General features: G+C 31.0%; 1 protein-coding gene and 1 long non-coding RNA gene across 2 annotated transcripts; one reads left to right on the top strand and one right to left on the bottom strand.

Moving 5' to 3' along the window:
• Window positions 1–207: 207 nt before the first annotated feature.
• LOC130808917 (uncharacterized) lies at window positions 208–2,433 on the bottom strand. Its single transcript, XR_009040749.1, has 4 exons — window positions 2,161–2,433; window positions 1,292–1,338; window positions 1,104–1,180; window positions 208–693 (listed from the first exon to the last, which is right to left on the bottom strand). It is a non-coding gene; the product is annotated as an uncharacterized LOC130808917 (long non-coding RNA).
• Window positions 2,434–16,241: 13,808 nt separating this feature from the next.
• Window positions 16,242–20,088, top strand: LOC130808805 (uncharacterized). The gene has a single exon (XM_057674313.1). It carries the CDS (start codon window positions 16,604–16,606, stop codon window positions 17,519–17,521), a length of 918 nt encoding a protein of 305 aa, XP_057530296.1. The 5' UTR covers window positions 16,242–16,603; the 3' UTR covers window positions 17,522–20,088.
• The last annotated feature ends 4,823 nt before the right edge of the window (window positions 20,089–24,911 follow it).

The following is a 24,911-nucleotide window of genomic DNA, read 5'->3' as shown; positions in this document are numbered from 1 at the left end:
TGCATTAACTTTGGTTTTTTAATTTATTTTTTTCTCTAATAAACAGCTAACAAGCAAAAACTAACTTTTACCAAATATTCCTATAATTGTTGAATAATCTTGATCAAACTAGCCAACAAGTAAACACCCATTTCGCAAATATGAGATCAAGCTAGCTACCAACAACACAATGCTAAAGCCTTATTCCCACGAGATGGGATCATATACTAATCATTGAATATATAACATATTATAAACTTTAATATCGCCTTCATCTTTTTATTTGAGTTGGTTTCTTGGCATGAATTAAACCATTAGCTAAAGCCTCGAGAAATGTATAACCTCTATTAGACGATGACATTACAATCATTTATGGAAAATAAAACTCAGGAAAATCATATCTTTTTTCTGTTATTAGATCCAAAATATATAATCTAAGGGTAAATCAAAGAACTTAAAGGTCTTCAATGGGGCAAGCCTTTCAAGCTGACATGAAAGTACAGAACCACTCCAGGTTGCGTTGCCATAGGGATAAGGTGTGGGAGGTGCAGCTGCTTCCTCCATTTCATCAGCTATAGAATAGTCTGAAAGCTGGTTAAAGTAGACATAACTTGGACTGCTTTTGATATCTAAGTTAGGAATAAGCATACTATCAGCAGTAATTGTTGAGACTACATTTGAAACTTCTCTTCTTCCCTGTAACACTCCTATCACCTGCTCACAAATATTATTTTAACTCCATTGATCATACATACTAATTAATAAACATAGCACTTCATTGGTTTCCGCAAAACGGAGCAAATATTTTGGAGGCCCTATTTATTTCTGCGATGTCTTTTAAATGGATCATTCATTATATTAAAAGGTTTAGAAACAAATCATTTAAAAATCGTTGCTCATAATCGATCCTAAATAGCACCATATAATATTTGAGACCCCTTATTTCTGGGGCCGTAGGGGTCGGCTACTCCGGATAGCTTAAGAATTAGCCTCGGTTTGTTTTATTTGCTTTTTGCATAGTTTTTAAGTACATGTTCAAACCTTAATATTTACAAATATGTTTGTTAAAAAATATATACTAAAAGATCTCTACTTAAATGTGATACTTCTATAAAGGAACTTACAAATCGTCTTCTGTCATTATCTTTGTAAATGGCAATAAAATCCCCTGCTTTCAAATCATGGTCTAGGAGAAATTGTCCTAAGAGAAGAAAATAATCATTTCAATTATTGCAAATTGCAATATGTATCAAAATAAAGAATAATCTGTTAAAAAACTGAAACATGAAAGTCAAAGGAAGAAGGTACTTACTAGTTCCCTCAAGTGAATGGACTTTGGAGTTATTAGTAATTCTATATCTGCTCCATAAAAGGAAAGGAAAAAATCTCAATAGAGAACTTGGTTAACCCAATTTATAATATTCTAATTAGTATGTAGTTCATCGTGCAACAACAGAACGGTAATGCGGTTATCATAATGCCTGAATATCGGTCAAAAGAAATCTTTTGATACGGCCTAAAACATGATTTTTTACCCTTTTACAATGCGGAAATTATTGGTTTGTTTGTTTTAAAAACCTTTACAATACAACCAATACGATGCGACGTGCCTTATTTTAAGGGCAAGTACACAATGTCTAACAGGGACAAATCTAGAATGTATAGAGTAGGGTCAGGGGTAAATCCCGAATTTAGAGTTTCATGGGGTACCAACAAATTAACGAAGTTTTTAAGAAAATTTTCCAGCAATTTCAAAAGAGTTTCGTTTGTAAATTAACTAAAATTTTTTTATTCCAGTAAAATAACATGTGAAAACAAAGTAATCCCAAACTAAAGTCTAAGTAACCTCAACTATTATCCTAAACTTTTGTTTTAAGTTTTTTATATGATATGGTATCATAAATGCTCTATAATCACAAATTATTCTCTTGTTAAAGAAGAACAAATATAAATTAATAATTAATACCATAAACAGAGTGATAAGCAAGAAGTATGATATTATTATAAATAAAAATAAAACAAAAGAAATCTTTCATAGTGATTCTTCTTCCCCATTATCTTTAACTCAAAAACTATTTGTTCAGAACTTTTGCTAATCATTTGGAATCACTTGCTCAATCTTTGGTTTATTTGCTATTTGAACATAAAGATTATTAAGGTTAAGATTAATAGTGAAAATACCTTTAAAAAATCAGAATTCTGAATTTAGGGTTTTTGTTAAGAGTGAAACAGGAAGCGACAGCGAATCAGACCGACATAGCCGCTGGACAGGCAGCAGGGCCTGGACAACACGGCGGCAGGTGGAATTTGCAGTGGATGGGCAGGCGGCAGCGCTGTGGTGTGGCGGCAGTTTTAGCTTTTAGTTTTTTAGGGCTTTTTGTTGAGAGTTTTAGTTTTCTGAAATGAATGACGCGCGTTTTTCCCATGAATTCCGAATTTTTTTTTTTTTTTTTTTTAATTTTCCCAGCAGGTGCTCTTTTAAGCGAGCGTCTTTACTCTTAAAACTTCAGTCCAAAACTAATTTATGTTAATCTAAAAGAAATGATACGCACGTGTGAGGTGAAATGTGAAAAACCACATAATATAATTAGGTTATAATAACATTTATTTGAGGTTATAACATAATATATTTAATGCTATATCATCATATATTTGGGGATATAACATAATTTATTTAGTGTAATAATATAATATATTTGGGATTATAACAATATATATTTGTGGTTATAACATAATATATTTAGGGTTATAACATAAATCTATTTAGTTGGGTATATAATGGTCTGTATTTGAAGATATAGTATTTTCATAACACCAAATATAACATGTTATTATAGGAAAGTAGAATATTTTATTTTAGGAGTATTTTATATTATTTTGATTTTGTTTCTTTAATCTTAATATTACGTAATATTTAGATTCCTTATTAGATGGTCAAGTGATGTATAAATAGAGATGTTCCTCTCATTGAATAATTAATACAAATCTAGTATTCACCAAATTAAACCCAAATCAAATTCCGCACTATGAATTTCTTCATGGTATCAGAGCCAATGGTGTTTCCCGAGGACCAGTGATCGGCCACGACATTCATCATTAACAAGAAAAATCAAAACCAAACTAAACTCAAAAAAAACAAATCAAGAACAAAATCAAACCAAAAAAAAAGACCAAACTCGAAAAAAGATGATTTCCTTGGAACTAATTTTCCAAAGTATCCAAACATATACCCAAAAAATTCATACTTACCCAAATGTTTCTGAAAAATTAAATTTTACAAATTACACCAAGTGGTGTAATGAAATTAAACAAGAAATAACAGATCAGTGGCGGCTCAATCATATCATTGCCGGCCCTCCAGAAAACAAAATCCTCAATGGAAACAAAACGATGCACAAGTGATGTCATGAATACTTTACACCCTCAACACCACCATTGTCAATGATGTTATTGACCATACTACTAGTATCCATGAATTATGGACATGGATTTCCACCTTTCTTGGGCCCATCATTGACGAAAGGGGGAGCGTAAAAAGGAAGAAAGCCGGTCATAATCAGAGAATTCATCATTCTGGCGAAGTGATGAGTTCAAAAACGAAAAAGTCGCTTCCAAAGCTCTGGTGAGTCACCGGAACGATGGTCCTCATCAAGAAAACCGACAAATAAGCATTCCAAATCCAAGAACCCCAAAATCAGATTTCATCAAACAAACCAAAAATATTTCTTTTTATATGGACACTAACAAAAACAAAAACCTAGCCCTACCCCAGGCCAAACCTGCGTGCCCTCATTTGGGTCACCCAAGGATCTGCGTGGGTGGATCCATTTCCAAGCCAAGTACTTCACCCATTTTAAATCCCAATCTTGTTCATCCGACCATTTTAAATCATATACCCGTTTTCCTATCCAAACTTAAATATTTGAAAATCAATTATGACAAATTTACTGGAAAAATTATCAAAATGTCCTATGTAAAATCAAAAAATCAACTGACGGATTTTCTGATCAAGGCAATTGGCTCAAAAGCATTGCAGAATATATTTGGCAAGTTCGGTCTCGGTGATCCCAAGACCAAACTTGAGGGGGAGTGTAGAAAAGTAGAATATTAGTAGAATATTTTATTTTATATTATTCTGATTTAGTTTCCCTAATCTTAATATTCCATAATATTTAGATTCCTTATAAGATGGTCAAATGATGTATAAATAAGGTGTTCCTCTCATTGAATAATCAATACAAGTCTAGTATTCTTTGCATTTTTCATTATGACGCCTACTGCCTTCATGAACGGTCATTTCTTCCTTCTTCCTCTTAAACGGTCCATTCTCTCTCTTCATGAACGCCATTTTCATGGCTTTTCCCCCTGTTTCTTCTTCATTTTTAGTGCATTTTCACTGCATTAAAATGTAGATCGGTTTATTCTCATCATTTTGAGGTTCGTTTTGTTTGTTTTGGCAAAGGTTCGAAATTTAAGCCCCCTGTTCTTTCCCCCTGTTCTTGAATCCTCCATTAACTTCCTGTTGAATCTTTAAGTATTTTCGATGGAAACAATGAGTCTAAGAGTGACTCCACAATTCCTTCATATCTTTATGACAGCCTATGCGATTATGGTGAGTTGTGTTCTTGTTCCCTCAATGGTCGTTCCCATTCCTACTCCAATGAAATTTTGAGGTGGTCAAAAAAAGATCTTGAGGCATATCAAAAGGTACTTGAATATGATGCAACTTCTGTGTATAATGAATCTCCACCAACTTCTCCTATTGTTGAAAAGGTACTTGAAGAAGATGACATCAATTTGGTTGTCCGTGACACTCCTGAAGATGTTATTGCGTAACAGATTAAAGCCGGGTGTAATGGATTTGAATGAGCCTTTATCTTGCCTCTTTTTATCAACCTCCACACCGTTGACGGTGCCAAATCTAAACATGTTGCAACATCTCTAATGCAAGTGCGTTCGCCAATGGGTCTAGTCTCAAGTAAGTTTGGTGGTACGACCACTCTTTTTCTTCCACAATTTTTGAACTTGGATTCCACATCGTATGGTTTGTTTGCTTCCTTGGTTTGTATTGCTCGTTTCCATAAATCTCGGATGGTTCTATGTGTGTAGCCGTATTTTTGAGCTATGCGTTTGAATGTACCATGAGGAAGTGAGTCACTAACTTTTAGTGACAACAAGTCTTGCAAAATAAGTTGCCTTAACTCATTCGTGAGTCTTTGCTTATACTGAATTTGTTGCTGTGGTCCTATTTCTTCCACATTCTGTGGCTCTTCTTCGGATTCAGAACTACACTCAGGAACGTATGAATTCGATCCAAAGTACCAAGCCCCCTGTTGCTCATCTTCAATTCCTGAAGCCATTGAAGGCTAATGATGCGAATGAACAATTTTTGGCTATTGATTTGAGGCTGTGTGAATAAGTGTTGGCTACTGATTTTGGTTTACTGTTTGAAGAATTTTGGATACTGATTTGAGGCTGTGTGAATAAATGTTGGCTACTGATTTTGGTTTACTGTTTAAAGAATTTTGGGTACTGATTTGAGGCTGTGTGAATAAGTGTTGGCTACTGATTTTGGTTTACTGTTTGAAGAATTTTGGCTACTGATTTGAGACTGTGTGAACTGTGAACAAGTTTTGCTTCTGATTTTGGTTTATTGTTCTGTGAGCTGTTAATATAGTGTCATTAGGAATATGTAAAGTCATTTTTTTGGATTACAAACTTGTAATTTTAGATTTGATGAAAAACTAATGTCAATCCATGTAATTATAGAATGTCCAATATAAGGCTCTTTTGTTTTTTTTGGAATGGAGAGCTCATTTCTGGTTGCTGCTGTTGGAAGCTCCAAATTTTCCTAATTTGGAAAGTTTGTTAATTTCCCTCCAAAATGTAAAGTTCTCTCTCTTCATTAATAAATTAGATTTTTTTTTTCATTTAGTTTTATTTGTAATTATTTTATCTTTCATACTTTCAATACAATCATTACTTCACACTACTATTTAATTAAAATAATACCCACTACAACCAAAGATTCTATCTTCTTTAATTTGTGTGAAAAACACAAAGTGGAAGATCAAATAAGAACGGAGGGAGTATATATATATATATATATATATATATATATATATATATATATATATATATATATATATGTATATATATGTATGTATATGTATATATATATATGTATATGTATATATGTATATATATGTATATATATATATGTATATATATATATATATATATGTATATATGTATATATATGTATATATGTATATATATATATATATGTATATATATATATATATGTATATATATATATATATATATATATGTATATATATATATATATGTATATATATATATATATATATATATATATACATATATATATATATATATAGTATATATATATATATATATATATATATATATATATATATATATATATATATATATATATATATATATATATATATATATATATATATATATATATATATATATGTATATATACATATATATATATACATACATATATGTATATATATATATATATGTATATATATATATATATGTATATATATATATATATATATATATATATATATATATATATATATATATATATATATATATATATATATATATATATATATATATATGTATATATATATATATATATATATATATATATATATGTATATATATATATATATATACATATATATATATATATATATATATATATATATATATATATATATATATATATATATATTATAACCCCAAATAAATTGTGTTATAACCTCCAAATATGTGCTTGTGTGAAACCAAATATATTATGTTATAACCTCAAATAAATGTTGTTACAACCCCAGATATATTATGTGACTTTTCACATTCTATTTCACACGCGTGCGTCAGTTTTTTTTTTTTTAAATTAACATAAATTAGATTTTGGCTAGGCTTTTGAGAGTTGTCTTTACAATAGACGATCTCAAGTAAGAATTTATGTTTTCGTTGGGACACGTGTTAGCCTATTAGGGCTGCCCATGAGTATATCTGCCCCTAAATAGGGCAGAACGTTCACATTTACATGTGTGCTGAATCAATTCGTTTATAAAATGATTCGGTATGAGTAGGCACGAGCCTAAAGTCATTGTGGTACAGGGCAAGGGAGAAAAATCATACCTAAATCTGAAGCACCAAGTTTGATAGGTTTGCTTATCTTCCATGTATAATCGAATGCCATGTCTTGATTCTAAGTATGGGAAATGATTTTCAACATCTCTCTGTTTGGAACCATAATTACAAATCTAAGTCGTCTCAGTGAATTAATTAGTTTAAGGAAATAATTAAACCAATATATTGATAGAATTACAATAGTAAAAAGGCTTAACTGACCCTAGGAAGAATTATTTTGTTTCTCTTCTTGATGTCACTGTGTGTAAGTTCCTTACAAAACAGGAATCTCAATGGCGTTGGATTGTTTACCTATATATATGTTCTTCATATGATCAAGCAAAGGTTGTAGGAAAACAATGAATTTATAAAACAAATTATAAAATTAAATGATACGCGAGAAAATAAATGTATTTGATTCTTATATCGTATCACCGAATCCATTTCGGCAATAACAACATCATTTAAATTACCGACGATCAAAGTTTCCTTTTTGATTTTGTATGTAGGGGTGTAAGTAATTTGGTGAAAAATCAAACACCAAACGAAACCAATTCAAATAATTAATTTGGTTTGACTATTTTTTAAATTTGATTTGGTTTGGATTGAATTTTTATTATAATTTGGTGTTCGGTTTGGATTCGGTATAGGATCCAACAAAACCGAAAAAACCGAAATATTAAAGGCATGTTTTATCTTCCACTTAGTTTGTTTGAATTTTTGCCCTTAATTTTAGGTTTTTGTTAAAAGTTTTTTACTTGTTCAAATTAAGAATCCTAAAATTATTAATATCTATTTAGGAGCTTTATAAAGAATAATTTCGAAACAATACATGCAAATTTGATTTTCGGTGCAAAATATACAAATTGATGCAATTCGGTCTTTTCGGTTCAATTTGGATTGGTATTTTAAAATTCGATTCGATTCAATTTGAATTATAAATATTATGATTTGGATTTAGACTGAAAATATAAAACCGAATTTCATTCAATTTGATTTAGATCTGTATTGAATCTAAACCAAAAACCAAACTTTCCTCACTATTTGTATGTATTCGTTTTAGTGAATAAATGAGACATAGAATTAACAAATATAAGAAATTTACTATGCGTATCAATGATAAAAAAACTATAAATGAGAAGTTTCATAAATGAAATGACGGTATGCTTTACTTTGTAAAATTAAATTACATACGACAAAAATGTGAGATATTATCGTTACTTCATATAATTAAATTATATTCGATAAATTTTTTCTTTATTAATCGAGTTATTTCAAGAGTAACTAATACGAGTAATTGCAATAAATAAACAAATAAAAAAAAAGTTAAAGATCACTTTGATGATAAAAAACTTTGAGTTTAGAAATTAAAGTGTAAATTTAACACTAAAAATTGTTGACAATGCTACATTATATTCAAAAAATGAAATAACGAATTAATTCACAAAATTCGCATTGTTTGTCAAATCTCATTATTCTTAATTGTATGGCAAAAGATGTGAATTATTATTATTATTATTATTATTATCATTATTATTATTATTATTATTATTTCTTTTAGTTTAAACTTCTTCAATAAATCACAAGCTAAATGATTCAGGGGATGTCTTAGTAAATAGTAAATAATAGTGATTTTGTGAAGTTAACAAATCATCTTTTATGTAAAAGAATTTAATAGGATGAGAATTTTATAATTTTAATTTACCTTATTTTATTTTATTTATGGGAAATTCCACATGGTAACCCTGAGGTTTTGGGTTTTTCACGTGGTAACCAAAACTTTAAAAAAATCCACGCGGTAACCCTAAAGTTTACCAAATTGTTCCACCGTAACCTTTTTGCACATAAAACGTTAGCAAACGTTAATTTCGAAGCTTTTCAGGCTGCTGTACGTTTATTTATACGACTCATCATTTCAAATGTCATCAATTTCAACCTTTTCCTCCAAAACATAAACCTTAACTCTACCATCTTTCAACCAAATCATATTTTTTCCCTCAAATCCAAAAATGGTAGAGTTAGGGTTTATATGTTTTGGGGAAAAAGGTTAAAACCAATGGCATTTGAAATGATGAGTCGCATAAATAGGCATATAGCAACTCTAAAGCTTCGAAATTAGCGTTTGCTAACATTTTATGTGCAAAAAGGTCATGGTGAAACAATTTGGTAAACCTCAGGATTACCATGTGAATTTAAAACGTTTTGGTTACAACGTGAAAAACCCAAAACCTCAGAACTACCACGTAGAATTTCTCTTTATTTATTTTATTATAATTATTTTTATTTTTTTAGTGATTTACAAATTATAGTTATTAATTAGGAAATCTGAAAATGATTCATGTATTTACCAATAAATAACTAATTTCACAAAGTGCTTTGATGATGAGAAAACAACAAAAGTAAAGGTCAAATCTAGGTGTCTATATGTAGTCAAATATAGGTCTTTTTTTCACCAAATATAATGAATTATTATTATAGTAATAATTCAATGATTTATGAACACTTCTCAATTTCTCATGTATGTGAAATTGTTTATAGATGATATTTGTTATCAATAATTAGGAGCGATAAGTCAAATTAAATTTAAGGGGATAAAGCATTGATACACTAAATTTTTTTTCATCTTAAATTAAGTTATGAATCTACTTTTCTTTTTAATGCAAAAAAAACTTGTAGCTTATATGAAGATTCGAACCATAGACCTTAAGTTTCATTGCTACTGTTTAACCACTTAACTTTACTTAATCCATCCTTATCTTACATCGTACTCCCTCAGTTTGATATTGATGAAGGTTACGTTTATGAATTTTGTAAGGAGAGAAACTTAAACATAGTTTTCAGATATAAAACATAAATATAGATATTAAGACTTGAATTTTTTTTGAAAATTATGCAAAAAACAAATATAACTAAAAAATAGAACAGATATAGTATATAATAAATTAATAAGGGAGACTGAGTTAAACATGCACTAGATTATATATTTGGATGAGGGTGTCCCCTACTCTGGGTGTGCCTTTGCCCACGCTATTAATAATGATCAAATCAAATACAACTTATTTATTTTTAAAGGGTATAAGATTAAATATATGATAATCTGACCTTTAAATTCCAGTAGATGGAATTACGTATATGTGTGACTATGAGATTATGAGTCAATTAATCAACAGTATGGAAATAATGGATTATGGAATGTTGCATGCAACACATACAATAAAATTAGGGGCAGAAGGAAGCCATACACGTTACAATCCCATGTACAAGTACATAATTTGCATGGATTTTGTGCCGCATTTTTTACATAAAAAGCTACTCTGTCACTATATATTTTATTTCTTTTATAATCCTGCATGCATTTTTCTACAAAACACAACTAAATTTTTGTGTGATTAAGAAATGTCGCAAAATAATTAACTTAGTTTGAATTTGATCTTAATTAGTTTTTGTTTCTTGTTTGCATCTTCCATGTAATTTTTTACTGGAGAAAATATTTAAAAATGACAACAAATGTCAGAGATTTATTAATCTCAAAACATTGAGACCATGTGGACAAAAACAATTAAAAGATATCAATAAGAAAACAGTAACAAGAACAGACTTACGGTGACAGGTTTTGGAGAAGCAGATTGGTCGAAGACAGAAGAATTTCCTTGAGAAAAATCTGAACCTTGCATTATTCTTGAGACGTCGTTTGTGTACGAAATATCTTGTTGCGACTTTTGTTGCTCTAGTTGTTGATGTCGCTGAAGAATTTGAGAGGCACACGCACACGTGCACGCACACGCTCCCTCGTGATTGGCAACCAGCCCAGAATTCTTAGTTCTTGGAGGCGGCGGCCACACCCATTCATCAGTTGATCTTGACATGCTCCTCCTAGCTACCTCCACCTCTGTATGAACCAGGCTAAAACTCTTGTTCTTATATCTGATTTTGCAGTGTAACCATCAGTTTTTAACTCCCTAGCTAGTTTAAGTGTGTGTATAACAATTTCGGAGATTCCCCACATTTATATAAGGCATTTGGTCTCTTTTTCATTGACCAATTGAAAGCGCACATACATACAAAGATACAAGAAATGAGTTTTTGTGTTAATATTCGTTAAATATGTTACGTCATCCTCTTTCTAGCCATCGGGAAAGATTAAGGTTTGGGCTGTCTTGGCCGCTATGGTTCGAGATATTTGATTATAAATGAATTTTAGTGTTAATATTGAATTGTGTAGCATATAATACAAAAATTAGAGTCAAAATATTTTTAATATATGTACGTGAAAATTAATTTTCACTCATTCTATACTAGAATCCTAATTTGAAGCTGCTAGTTTTGGTAATTAAAATTTTCTCTTATAAACGTATTTTTTTACACTTTTTACATTACTTTACACTAAATTTTCAAATGGTAATACGTAGTAATAGTAAGTTGTTAAAAAGAAAAAAATTTCATTACTATTCTCCAAACGATTAAAAGAACCGTTACTGTATAGCATTGTATTACTTCTTAAAGAAGAACACTTGTCAAAAACATTTAATCCAGTAAACTAATCAAACAAAGAAATAGAAAAAGAGAGACCAATACATTCAAGTGAAGCAAGTTAAGTCAGGTACTGTTAGTCTATTGGGGGTTTACAAATTACAGATAAAGCAAGACTCATACATCCGTTGTAAAATTAGTTTGCATTATTTATTTTGTATTATTTCTATTTGTATAATAATTTATTATTTTTTTAATGTTATTTATATATTTTAATTTTTTAATTTTTTTTTACTTTTATGCACATAATTTATTATTTCTCTTTATTAATCACCAATATTTATTTTTTTTTGTTAAAAATCAAAATTTTTCTCTTTATTTTTATTCCAAGACTGAAGGAGTACATAATTTTGTAAAAATGTTATATATATGATCTAACCAACTTTGTTTTCTTTTGTATTGTTTATTATATTATTTCCTTGATTCACTTCTATATAGAAGTATTTAGCAAATTCAGGTTTTCTACGTTGTATACTAATCTGTGTGCTTTTTTTTGGACTTTTTATTTTTCTTATTTAATTATAGGATAGGTTGAGGAGAGGGAAAGAGAAGACTAAGTGAGAATTTAAGTCCAAAATAACTTAATTCTCTACTATTTTTTTTTGATCTTGCTTGATTTTCTTTCTTTCTCAATGATCTAGAAATTATTACACTCAAGCTAATAATTAATTGTTCAAAGAATTTGCATTGAACCGGCAAGAAAAAGGAGTTGCAGTTATTAATAATAAAAGCTGATGTATTTGGTTGATGATCCAATAGGATATATGATAGTCAACACTAGGGTCTTCAAAAATATCCGGTAAGAACGGATAATTTATTCGATTTTTGGAAATCAGATAATTCGGACCAATACCTAATTCGGATCTGGATAGAAATATTGGATAAATCGTATATTCGCTTTCATAAAATCGGATATCTAGATTTTCGAATTCGGATTGATTCGGTATTCAGTTTTGAACAACCCTAGTCAACGATAATACTTCTATTTCTATTACTCCTCCTCTCCAACCATTTAATTTAAATTTCTTTTCATGACAAAATTAAAAAAATTGAGTATAAAGAGTTAAAATAGTTGGGTATTTAGTAGAGTAATATCAAAATAAAATAAAATAAATATATTAAGATGAATTAAAATAAAAAAAAAATGAGGTAAATTGAGTGAGAAAAGAACTGATGGAGGAGTAAGCAGCAATGGCCTAGGAAGCTCCCTAGAAGCAACTACCCCCTCCACCTCAATTAATATTTTTTCTAGAAATCCCAAAATAAATTTATATTATAATTTTATAATATTAAAATATCTAATATGACAATAAATTTATAGCTTTTGCAAGAACTATCAAATAAATGATATTCTCTTAATTTTTGTATTAATTTTAAAAAAGTCTCACTCTATATGGAATGCTTAGGTAGTATTATTTATGAGACTGATTAGATATATTGTATACCATGGAGGCACGGAGGCTAAGGAATCCTAGGTTTTTTCTTTCAAAATTTTTATGTTTCAAAATTTTTTTTAAGGGCGTAAATGCGTTTATTTTTATGAAGGTAAAAATCATTATATGATGAATCATAATAAAATTAGTAATTAAGTTATATGTTTTTCATTTGTAGTTCCACATATATAATATTTGCAATCAATAATTAATTAAAAACAACTCTTGATATTGACGGATAATATTGCATATAGAGATGGACCCATGATTCTTAATATAGTAGGCCATTGTTGTTGACCTATATGTATAGGTTGGTTATTGAGTATTTATATTTTGTGTTTTAGGAGTTATTTATATTATACTAAAAGAGCTTGTGGCTTAATAAATAGAGCATCTGAATGTGAAGCAGAAGGTTTAGTGTGTGACCCTTACTGGGCGTAGGTATTATTTGAGTGCTTCTTGACTGCGTGCATCTCTTTTTACTCCCTTCTTGGGAGAATGGGTATGATTTATCCGCATCTTTCATGAAAAAGAAAAACCTCCCACTCGGACCTTGCCTTGTGCGGAATAGTGGAGTGTCCTTTACCTTTACCTTTTATAGCCTAAAAGGAAAAACAATATTCTATCTAAAAATAAGAATAGGCGTGTACTTGGCCTTCAACTCTCAAGTAAGCCTCACACGTTTTGGACTTAGTGTCCATGTCCAATTGGACTTCTAGTCTCACTAGCATTCCTCAATATGAGCATTTGCAAGAAATTTCAATTCTCCCATTATTCTATCTTCTACGTATCTCGGAGCAATTATAACCTTAAATCTTTCATTTTGGGAAAGAAAGAAACAACTTGATTTTATTTTCATTTAGTTCAGACGAGATAATCTTTATGAACTTGATCTTTGAATTTTGATGCCAAGCATGAGAATTGCGCCATTTACACATGTCTTTATGAACTTGGACTTGTCTTGACTGTTGATCATGAGCTCGAAGTGATATTGAACTTTAGTTATTGAACTCGAAACCATCATGCATGGTTTGGGTTGAAAGATCACCCATCAAACGAAACTATCATCGATTGCTAGGGTTGAACTCCTATTTGGCCTTTAATTCTTTCCTGTATCTTATTGAACTTAATCTAAAACTTGATCTTTTATCTCTTTACACTTTGATATTGTTGAAGCAAGAGCCAATTTCGACAACATTGTTGATGACTTTGAGCATCTCGTAGCTCATGCCATGTCTTGCACACTTGAGAGTGGTGCGGAGTGTGCCATGGGGAATGGAGTGCTAAGGTTTGGGTCCCTTGACCAAGTATTGAGTGATGATGACTTGATGAGGTTCATGGAAGGAATGATCAAGCATGAAAGCAAAGCTGCAGGTTGCTGAAGTGATTGCTCGACTAGGCGAGCATGGGTGGCTCGATCGAGCCAAAGAAGCAGCAATCAATGCTCTCTGAATAGCGGCTTGACCGATCGAGCGCATGCTGCTCGGGTCGAGTGCGATACAGCCACGAAACAGATTGCTTCTGTTTTTTATGTCCGGTTTTATGGGCTTTCTTAAGCCTTTGTCCTAGAGTCCCTAATATATAATGAGACTATATAAGGAGTCTTGAGAGACTATTAGGGTTGATGTGAGAGCCTAATCTTAAGAGTTAACTAGGGTTTTAGTCAAAAGAGTTTTCTCCCGTTGTATTAGGGCATTTGAGAGAGATTTACATCAAGGTTCAATCTTTTGCTTTGAGAGGGTGTTCTTGAAGCTTATAAGGTGAGTCATTAATGTATTCTTGCTTGTATTAATAATAAGATACTTTGTTTGAGGTGAAGGTATCATTAGATACCTCATATATTGTGTGTTTTGCTTCTTCCATTGTTGTGTTATATTTTTGTAGTTGTTCTTTGCATTAGTTTGTTGTTTATTTCTTCACTATTGCTATAGTCCATTCACAACCGATATACTTTGTCTTATAGTGTCTCTTTCTTCGAATCCCTTATGTTTTCACTATTATTACAATAATCTTTGAAGTTCTTAATAGCCCCAGCGAATTTACATTAACAACAAACAATCAAAAGCTCTTATGACTTTTCTTTGACAATTTAAACAAAAATCACATCACAAAATTTTAAATATCTAAACTCAATCTTACTAAAATAACAATCAAAAGAATCAATGAATGTTAAGAACATCATTCTCATCACTCTTAACTTGTATTTCATTCTTAATTTATAAATTATAACATATATAGTTTAGTAGGATCTTATTTGTTTCGTTTCAATTCAAAGATCATTAATATTAACCTTTTACAATTTTTAAATCTGCACAAACATATAACCTAATAAAAAAACTGTAAAATATCACATGACATTCTCATAGAGATTTGTCATATGAAATAATTCTTACCAAAATTCAACTCCAAAAATTCCTTAATATATAAGTAGCATATCATGATTAAATATATTATTGTAAATTTTCTTGGAACATATATTTGCTTTTTTATGTTAAAATATTTGCTATCTAATAATGTTTCTTCATTAAAATCTTAATTTCTAAAATATTTCATTAAGAAACAAAAGCTACATGACAATCAAAAAATTATTTTGAGAATGATAAAGAATCATTATGATAATGTTATTGGAAGAATACTCCAGTTTGTCTTAAAAAGCATGAGAACTTTAATTAATACTTATAGTAACAACAAGAATTTTTTTCATTAAAAGCATTATATATTTTAAAATTCTCTATCTATTTTATAAGAAATATTATAATTTTATAATGATAACAATATAGCATATAATTGCATCTCTATTTAAAATTTATATTTATATAGAGTTTTATACTAACAATTTTGTGCATTGTACGAGTTTTTATACTAGTTAAAGATATTAATGATAGAATTATTACATTGACAAATATGCCAAGTCAAATGAGACTATTGGAATGAATAGGGGGAAGTATTGTTTTTTAATACCCTCATTCTTTTTGGCTTTTGATTTTGTCAAACTTAATATTGTTCAATATATAATTTTTTATGTTATCTTCAGCCCATTTAAATATAAAATTAAATTCTCAAAATATGAATAATGATAGGGTGAAATCAATCATCCACACCTCACTTCCTTTTGCTCTTTCCTCAACCATCATTCATCCTTCACCATCCATATTCATGAACAATTGTTTTGGAAGTCACTAAAAGGAAAGACTAAGTTATGATCGAATATAAAATTTTATTCGGTAAAAAAAATACTTATTCCAAATTAAATAACCATTATTAGGTCAAGAATAAATGATTATTTTTGTGCAAAGTACTTTTTAGAATCGGGCCACAATAACATAAAGTCATCGGGTCGGGTCAAATTATGCAAATCCAATTCCATCTCATCTTGAATTCTTGATTGAACATTCCACAGTTCACTCAAATCCCAACTAACACTCTCTCTCCTCTCTCACCTTCCTCCATTGAATCAACTTCAACTTCCAACTCCATTAATGGAAGCAGAATTACAACCACCGAGTTCCGGAAGCCCAATCACAAACTCTCTCGCCGGAGCGGCAGCACCTCAGAATGCTCAACCTCTACAAACAGATAACCTAGGCCCAAATCTAGCCCCGAAACGCCACCGTCGGCCCAGTGTTCGATTGGGTGATATTGGAGGCCAACCCGCAACTTTCCGGACATCCAAACCCTGGAAACTTAACCCACACCGTGAAACACCCAACCCCCACAAACCCTCATCTAAAACCCGTCCGTTAACTAATCTGGTTACCTCCATTAACGGAAACTTCGATTACTCCTCCGCAGAAACCACCACAACAACCACCAACAACGGTCACAGGAAATTTCCAAAAGATTTTAAGTCAAAGAGAAGTAATAATTCCAAAAGGGCTCGCACCAATTTCAGGATTGACCCAGAAGAGGAGTACGATGAAGATAGAGAAAACGGGGGGAATATTAATGATAACGACAATCATGGTTTTCATGATGTTGTTGCTGTTGATGACGATGACAATAGAGAAGAAGGGTTTAGAGATTTCGACCCAGAAATTGACGAGTCTGGTCCAGATGTGCAAAGCCCAGCTAATTCGAGAGATGGTATTGGGTTACATCCAGATATGTGGCCTGCTCATAATCGAAGATCAATTAGAGCTAATACTAGGTTTTCCAATGACTTGGGAATGGAATCGGATTCCCGGAATCAAAGGATTGGGCTGGATGATGGGATTAAGAAATGGTTGGTTGAATTAGGGCTTGGGAGATATTCGCCTGTTTTTGAAATTCATGAGGTTGATGAAGAAGTTTTGCCTTATTTGACTTTGGAAGATCTTAAAGATATGGGAATTAATGCTGTTGGGTCTAGAAGGAAATTGTTTTCTGCAATTCAAAAACTTCGAAAAGGGTTATCTTGAGTGAGTTTTTGTGTTGAATTTTCTCTTTTTATATGATATGATATACTACTAGACTACTAGTTGAGTTGTTTATTCACTTTTACAGAGATGATGTATGTTGTAACATGATGTAATGTTTTTCATAGTAATAAAAGCAAAAATGATGATGAGAATAATGGTTGAATGGAATAACTGTTTTCTCTTATGTGAAATTGATGTTGGGTTGTTGTTGAAATGTCATGTCTTTTATGTCCGATCGAGATTGCTACATTACAGTATGTAAACGGGACGGGAAAGTTTTACTAGTCAAATGTAGCAATCTCGGTGGAATAAGAAAGTATTTAGTTTTGAGTTAAGTTGTTCCAGAAATGGAGTGTAACTGTGTAAGCTTATCCAAGAATTGGCACTTTCTTGAATTGGGAAACACAAAAGTCTTGTTTAGGATGATTACTTTCAGTTAACAAGTCAGATTTTGAATAAAATTGGTATGCTTACTTGTTTAGCGGAGTAATTGAAACTATCACCATCAGTGAGAATTGTTTATGGCTTACTAAATGTTTGTGACAGCTAAAATGTCTCGTATACTGTAACTCTATTTATACCTTCATTTGATAAAGTACTAGTAATGCTGACTTGCTGAGTAATGAAAATGATCTTACTTCTATCATTAGGGTCAGTACTCTGTACAAAAACAGGCTCTGAAGGAATACTAGTATGCTCAACCATAGTGTGAAAATATGGTTTCTGTTGTGGTTGCGGTGAAGTTTGAGATATGGATCTTGTGCTTAATACGGACGATCGGGGAGACATTTAGGATACTGTCGTGATACGATGTAAGCGTATTTACTTCTTTGAAGTAAAAGTATCTAGAACTGCTACTTAAATAGATGTGTATAACGTAAATGGATCTCTGGATCTCTTCTTGTTGTGGCAACAAATATAGAATTTCCTAGATCATCTCTGTTTCTCTTTCTCCTTGTTATATAACACACTGGAAACCGGAAAGGAAATTATTCAAATAGTAGAATCTTTCTGGAGCTTCAGTATTATGGACTGTCATTTTTTGTGTGGGAGAAAAGTTCTCTTCTTTTGGGATTGAAAATTTATTAATCCCTCTTAAAAAGTTTTCAAATTTCTATAGATTCTTGATCGAGATTAATGGGACAGTCAAATGTGTATGACCTGAGGATTGTTGCTCGTTTGAATGATGAAAATTACTGCCATCACAAAATGTTTATTCAGTGACAGACAAAACTTCCTGATAGGATAGGAGCTTTCTTTAGTAGTTACCTCGGATCACTTTTTTCTAATAAACAATCTCATTCATCGGATCACTGGCGAGTTATCGGTAAGTAGACTGTCTTTATCTTGCCAGTTACCTCGAACAGTTTAGGCTTGACAGATGATTTTAATGAAATTCATCAAGGGAACCTATGCTCTTTGATTTTTGTTGGAGATGTGCATGTTTGGGGTGAAGATGGAAAGTTAAAGTGCGAGATCCTTTGTCTGACTGAAAGAATTAATTTTCTCGATAACAGCTTCTGGGACAAGATGCTATGATATTATATTTTGATAGATTGTCTCGATGAAAGGAAGATAGGCTTCATTTTCGCGCTCATAGAAACTTTAATGGAGGCTTAATATAGAGCGCTCACCTGCAAATGCTCTGTTAGCTCTCCAAATTGGTGGTTAATTGCTATCCTTTCAAATTGATTTTCTTTGCAAGCTGCAGTCTGAATTAAGTCGATGAATGTTATTCTTTGCACAAACAAATACCAAAGAAAGCTGTCTGCATTAACTCAACCTGCTGCTTCCGAAGCTAGTTATGTCCATATACTTGTGTCGAAGACACCATAATTCTACGAATCTACGGTCAAGTCTCAGGGTGGTCACTGATAGGTTTGAAGTTGCTGATGCATTCAGTGTTGGCTGCTGTTTGGTGTCTGCTGTGATCCTGCAACTTTATCCTATTTTCTGTTGTTATATGTGGTACAGGAAATAATATTTCTATGTAACCATAAAAAGCTTCCTTTTCAATTTGCTGTGATTCTTGCAACTTGTGAGAACCTCTGCTGATATATCTACCATTGAATTTTCTCGATTGCTTCAAAACTCTTCCCGTTGTTGCTAAACAGTGTCATAAACACGACAGTAGTTACATTCCAACGAAGATTGACTGAGAACAGCATAAAGCTGTGCAATGTGGACACTGAAAGATAGAGCTCTACAAGAACATTTCATCTTCTAAGGTAATTGCTCCAGCAGTTTCCTGATTAATGCTGTTTAGAACCTACCTTGAAACGTTTTGTTTGTGCATTTAACCCCCATCCCCATTGATTTGGCGTTAACAGTGGAGTTTGTGTGCATTCACAAGGATGATCGACTCTTTATACTAACAAAAATGGAGCTTGGAGTAGTTTTACTACATGATGTAGCTATTGATTTGTAGATCCTGAAGTTGAAAGGAGGTAACCACAATCTTAAATTTTTGAGTTGCTGAAATTAGACTATGTTACATGAATGAGCTTCAGTAGAGCTATTCAAAATTAACCCAAGATTTAACTCGAAATAACCCTATAACTAATAAAATTAAAATTAGATACCTCCGACTTGAGGTTCATTTATGCAAACATTTGAATTAATTAACTTAATTTAGTAAAGTAATAATCTTAAAAAACTTGCCATTCAACCCGGTGGGTTAGGCCTTGTTCACTATTTGTAATGGTGAACTGTAGAAAAACTAGTCAAGAAGTCAAATTTATCGTGTTTGTTGTTATTTTTTTTGAAAGGAATCTAGTAATTCATCAATAAAAATGTCATTCGGTATCTACAACAAAGTAACAATCAAACACATATATAACAAATTTTAATCAAACAAATTTTTATATGGAAAAAGTCACGATTATTATAATGGAGATTTAACTCTGACGCTTTCCCTCTATCACATCGTTGTTTGATACAATAGGGGTCTTTAGATTTGGTGTGGCTTTAAAATATAAATAAGTTTGATACTATTGACTACTATTAGTAGATCTGACAGTTATGATGACGTCATATATCTTTTTACTATCAAATTGATAACAAAACTCCAAACTCTCATCATGAGAGACTTTAAAACCCAATATATGGGTAAATCAAATCTAATAAATAGATAGAATAACTCTATAATATAGAGAGAATGAATTTTATTTGTAACTAAAAATGAAAAAAGTAAAAACAAAAATATGGGATATTTTATATGGTAAGCACCAACTGTTGCAAAAAGCAAATGGTAGCAATTCTTAATTTTTTTTTCACAAAATAGAACTCAACTATTAAACAATTAACTACAATAACATTATGGAGGAAAAAATGTTAATTTTCTGTTAAGTATGAAATACCATCTTACACCTATTCTATTTCATTAAAACTCAGTAGCTGCTTCTTCTTCCTCCATTATTGTTCTTCCCATTCCCAAACATAACACAAACAAATTATAGAATCAAAAAATGCAAGTGTCATTCAACAGTCAAAAATTATCCGAGCAGTTAAATATTAATTGATTGAAGCATACTTGAATTTTGATATACGGGATAAAGGGTGTGGCCAAGTAACATGAGGATGGAGGGTGTCGCTGTCATACTTCCACTAGCAAATGTGATAGACGAGTTGTGTTCATCGCCGGGATATGCTGAACCATCGGCTTCATTATAATTCAAAGAAATTTGGAGTTTTTGTTGCCTCGAAAGATCTTCAGCCTTTGTACTACGTTTGTTTGGCCGAAGAATAGATAAATTGTGTTCATTTTCAAAGTAGTTTACAGGGTCAATTGAAGTAAGATTAATCAATAATGGTAGATCAAGCAGGCGTATAGATAGCATATGTAACCAACATATTTATGGACAAATAAGATCATATTGGACTATTAAAAACAGAATCCCGCCTATAGGGATGGACAAATGAGTGGTAATTGTTGTTGCTAGAGGCCCTGAGGGGAAAGAGACAATGGACGAATGGAAGGTGAGATTACAAATGATAAAAGATGATAAACACTACAACTAGGAGAAGGAGATGGGATTTATTAAGGGTATTTATGACTTTTTTCATACTTAACGGAAAATTAACGTTTTTGCCTTCATAATGTTACTGTATTTAATTGTTCAATAGTTGAGTGCTATTTTGTGGAAAAAATTTTAAATATTACTACTACTCACCTTTTGTAATAATTGGTGCTTACCATAAAAAATATCTCTAAAAAGATTAAGGGCTTACCATGATAATAGCCCTAAAATTAACATTGAAGGCTAAGATTTTTCTGAGAGAAAAAAGAAGTTCGTTAATACTAATAGTAATAGGCAATAGCAAACAAGTTTTATAAATAATTTTATTTCAAAAGTTCCAGTTGCCTGGTTTTTTTGGTCTTAGTTTATACAGCTACTTATTGGGCTGCGTTTCTTGACTCCACTTATCATATTATTAGTCACCCTTTGTGGTCCAACATAGTTTGTGAAATTGAAATTCAAAGATCACAAAACAAACGGCCCAAAACAGGTAATTATTGGGCCAAATTCTCATGGTTCAACGACTTCAATTATTTATCTATCGTTGTGTAGGTAAAGTTATAACTATAAACGCATGTTTATGAACTTAATTACATTCAAATCCTATTATAAAGAAAAAAAAAAATTTTAATTTATCTTAGTTAGAGAGCAAATATCACTTTTTAAAAAATGTCTTTAGTTTGATTCTTACTTAACTCTTCATTTCCCTGTGCTTATTATGTAATAAAAAAATCTTATTACATAGGATATTCCTTCTTTAATACTAGTGCTGGGCCTTTATCATATTTCATCCGATCTTTTCAGAAATACTTGCTATATTAGTCTTGTTATTACTATTTACCTTTTAAGCTTTTTTATATCGCAACAAACATGTAAAAAAAAGTATAGTTTAGTAGTATATTATTTGAATTGTCTAATCGCATACTTTTATATTTTTAAGTTTTTAAAATTTTTATTTATAAATAGTTTAAGATCTAATTTAGTGATCACAATTATGCCGTGAATTGCATAAAAAATAAAATTTAACTAGTATAATGAAACTGAAAATGTATTAGGAGTATATTAAAAGAGTTAATACAAAATAATATTTTTCACATAAGTCATACGAGATGTATAGTATATCTGAGCATATCACGGGAAATCAAGACTAATTGAGATTTACACTACAAAAAAAAACGAGACGGCTACATGTCCATTTTGCAACCATCACCCATATGGCGATGGGATGGAGACGGAATGGATTCGTAGCCATATTTAGCATCGACAAATGCAAATTCCGTAGCCATCCCGTCGTCATTTATTACGTAAGATTTTGATTCCATCGCCAAATACTAACCTTCCTTATCAGGGATAGGGGCAGTTGGCGGTGTCTTATCCACGTCTTAGATTACTAAACCCGTCCCTTTTACCCATTGTTTGTTATTGTTCATTGCCCTTAATTATCGCTCTTTACCTCCTTCTTTACTTTTATCTTTTTTAGTTATTTGTACGTATTCTATTTATTCTATTTGTAAGTTACAAGTTTTTCTCTCTTTGAAGATATTTCTCGAGCCGAGGGACTCTTTTCTCTCCAGACCCTGACCATAGTTTCTATAAGCGGGATACATTGGGTATGATGATGATGATGATAGCAACATACAAATCAAAAATTATCAAAAATAAAAATAACTAAAAAAAACCGAAAGAAAACATAAAGCACAAAATAAAATTTACCAACAACAACATAAAAATCGAAAAACAAATGTACATATAAACTATCATCAAATAACAATGAACTACAAAAAAAATCTAAAAAATGTTAGAAAACGAATTGAAAATGGATGATGCTAGTTGAATAAATATTGAAGGTTGAAGGTTGAAGGTCGATGGTTGAAGAATGAAGGTTGAAGAAGGTTGAAAGTTAAAGATTAATAAGTGTAAGAGATTGAAGATTATTGAAGGTATAAGTGAAAAAATAAAAGTGAAAGTGAAAAATTTATAAACCCAAATTTCCTCTTTCTGCAAATTTAAATTCTCACAGAATATTAATGGCAACGGGATGGAGAGAGAAAATACTCGTAGCCAACTTCGGAGACAGAATGGCGACGAAATGTAGACGAAAAATGCCGGTAACCAACTTTGGAGACAGAATGGCGACGGAATGGAGACGGTAGCCAACTTTGGAGACATAATGGCTACGAGATGGAGAACGAAAATGCCTGTAGCCAACCTTGGCGACGAGACTTTCTTGTCTCCATCCCGTAGTCAAGCTTGGCGACAAATTGTCTCCCTATGAGTTTTTTTTTGTAGTGTTAGACAATTATCACGTTGTCTACCGACACTATATTGAAGATCCTATCAACCATAGTTTAAAATTTTTTAAAAAAACATTGTCCAAGCGTGCCCGTTTGTCGAATTGAATAGGTCGAGGCTGACTGATAGCTTGTCTATGAACAACTCTAGTTTAAATTAGCTAATACTTAAAACTGCAAAATATAATATCATTTACTCTGATCATCAATAATCTTAAGTTTGACTTTTATTCAGATAGCTTATACAAGCCATTTTTGAGGCATAACTTCAATAATAAAGGTCAACCATTAGACCAGCCAAATTTTACAATATTTTAAACAGCATTTTTCTGTATAGTTGTCATGAACTGGTTTTAAGGTTATGATGACCATTCAAATTTAACATCAATTCAGGAGTATTCTGATTAATTCAATTGTAAGACAAAGAAGATAAGTCAAACATGTCAGGGAATGTACTCATCTCCGGTGATTAATGCGTTGAAGATACCATGAAATCTAACCTGAAAACGACTAATATAAGCGTTGAAATTTTGAGAAGCCAAAATCCATGCGATTCACCTCTTCTTAAATGTTTCGTAGATTAAGAATCGGATCTTGTTTAAACGAAGTACCATTTTTTAAAGTTAGATTTTAAATTTAATAGTGATCTAACTTATTTTTCTCGACCTACAATATAATTTCTAAAAAACATTTTGTCGATTAATATGATAATATGAATTATACTATAATTTATATGAATAATCATATATATTTGTATATGAAGGTGTTTGGTTGCCAGTCAACTATTATAATAACAATATTAATTATGCTATTATCGAATAAATTTAAATATATCCTTAAAGGATTAATTACAAAGAAATTTTGTATGTATTTTATGAGTTTTATTGCAAACAATTCTACAATTTCAAATAAATAAAACACAAAAATTAAGTATTTTAATTTCAGTTTGGTAATTATATTTGCTTTTGCATAGTTTTCAAACCATAACTCAAGTTTCATTATCTATAGTTACACTATAAAACATAGAGAATAGGTAATTCTTATATTAAGAGGAAATTATAAAAGGGATAAGTATGTTTA

The sequence above is a fragment of the Amaranthus tricolor genome, chromosome 3, assembly GCF_026212465.1.
Source record: "Amaranthus tricolor cultivar Red isolate AtriRed21 chromosome 3, ASM2621246v1, whole genome shotgun sequence".
NCBI classification, from domain to species: domain Eukaryota; kingdom Viridiplantae; phylum Streptophyta; class Magnoliopsida; order Caryophyllales; family Amaranthaceae; genus Amaranthus; species Amaranthus tricolor.
This window is presented reverse-complemented; position numbering and strand designations above follow the sequence as displayed.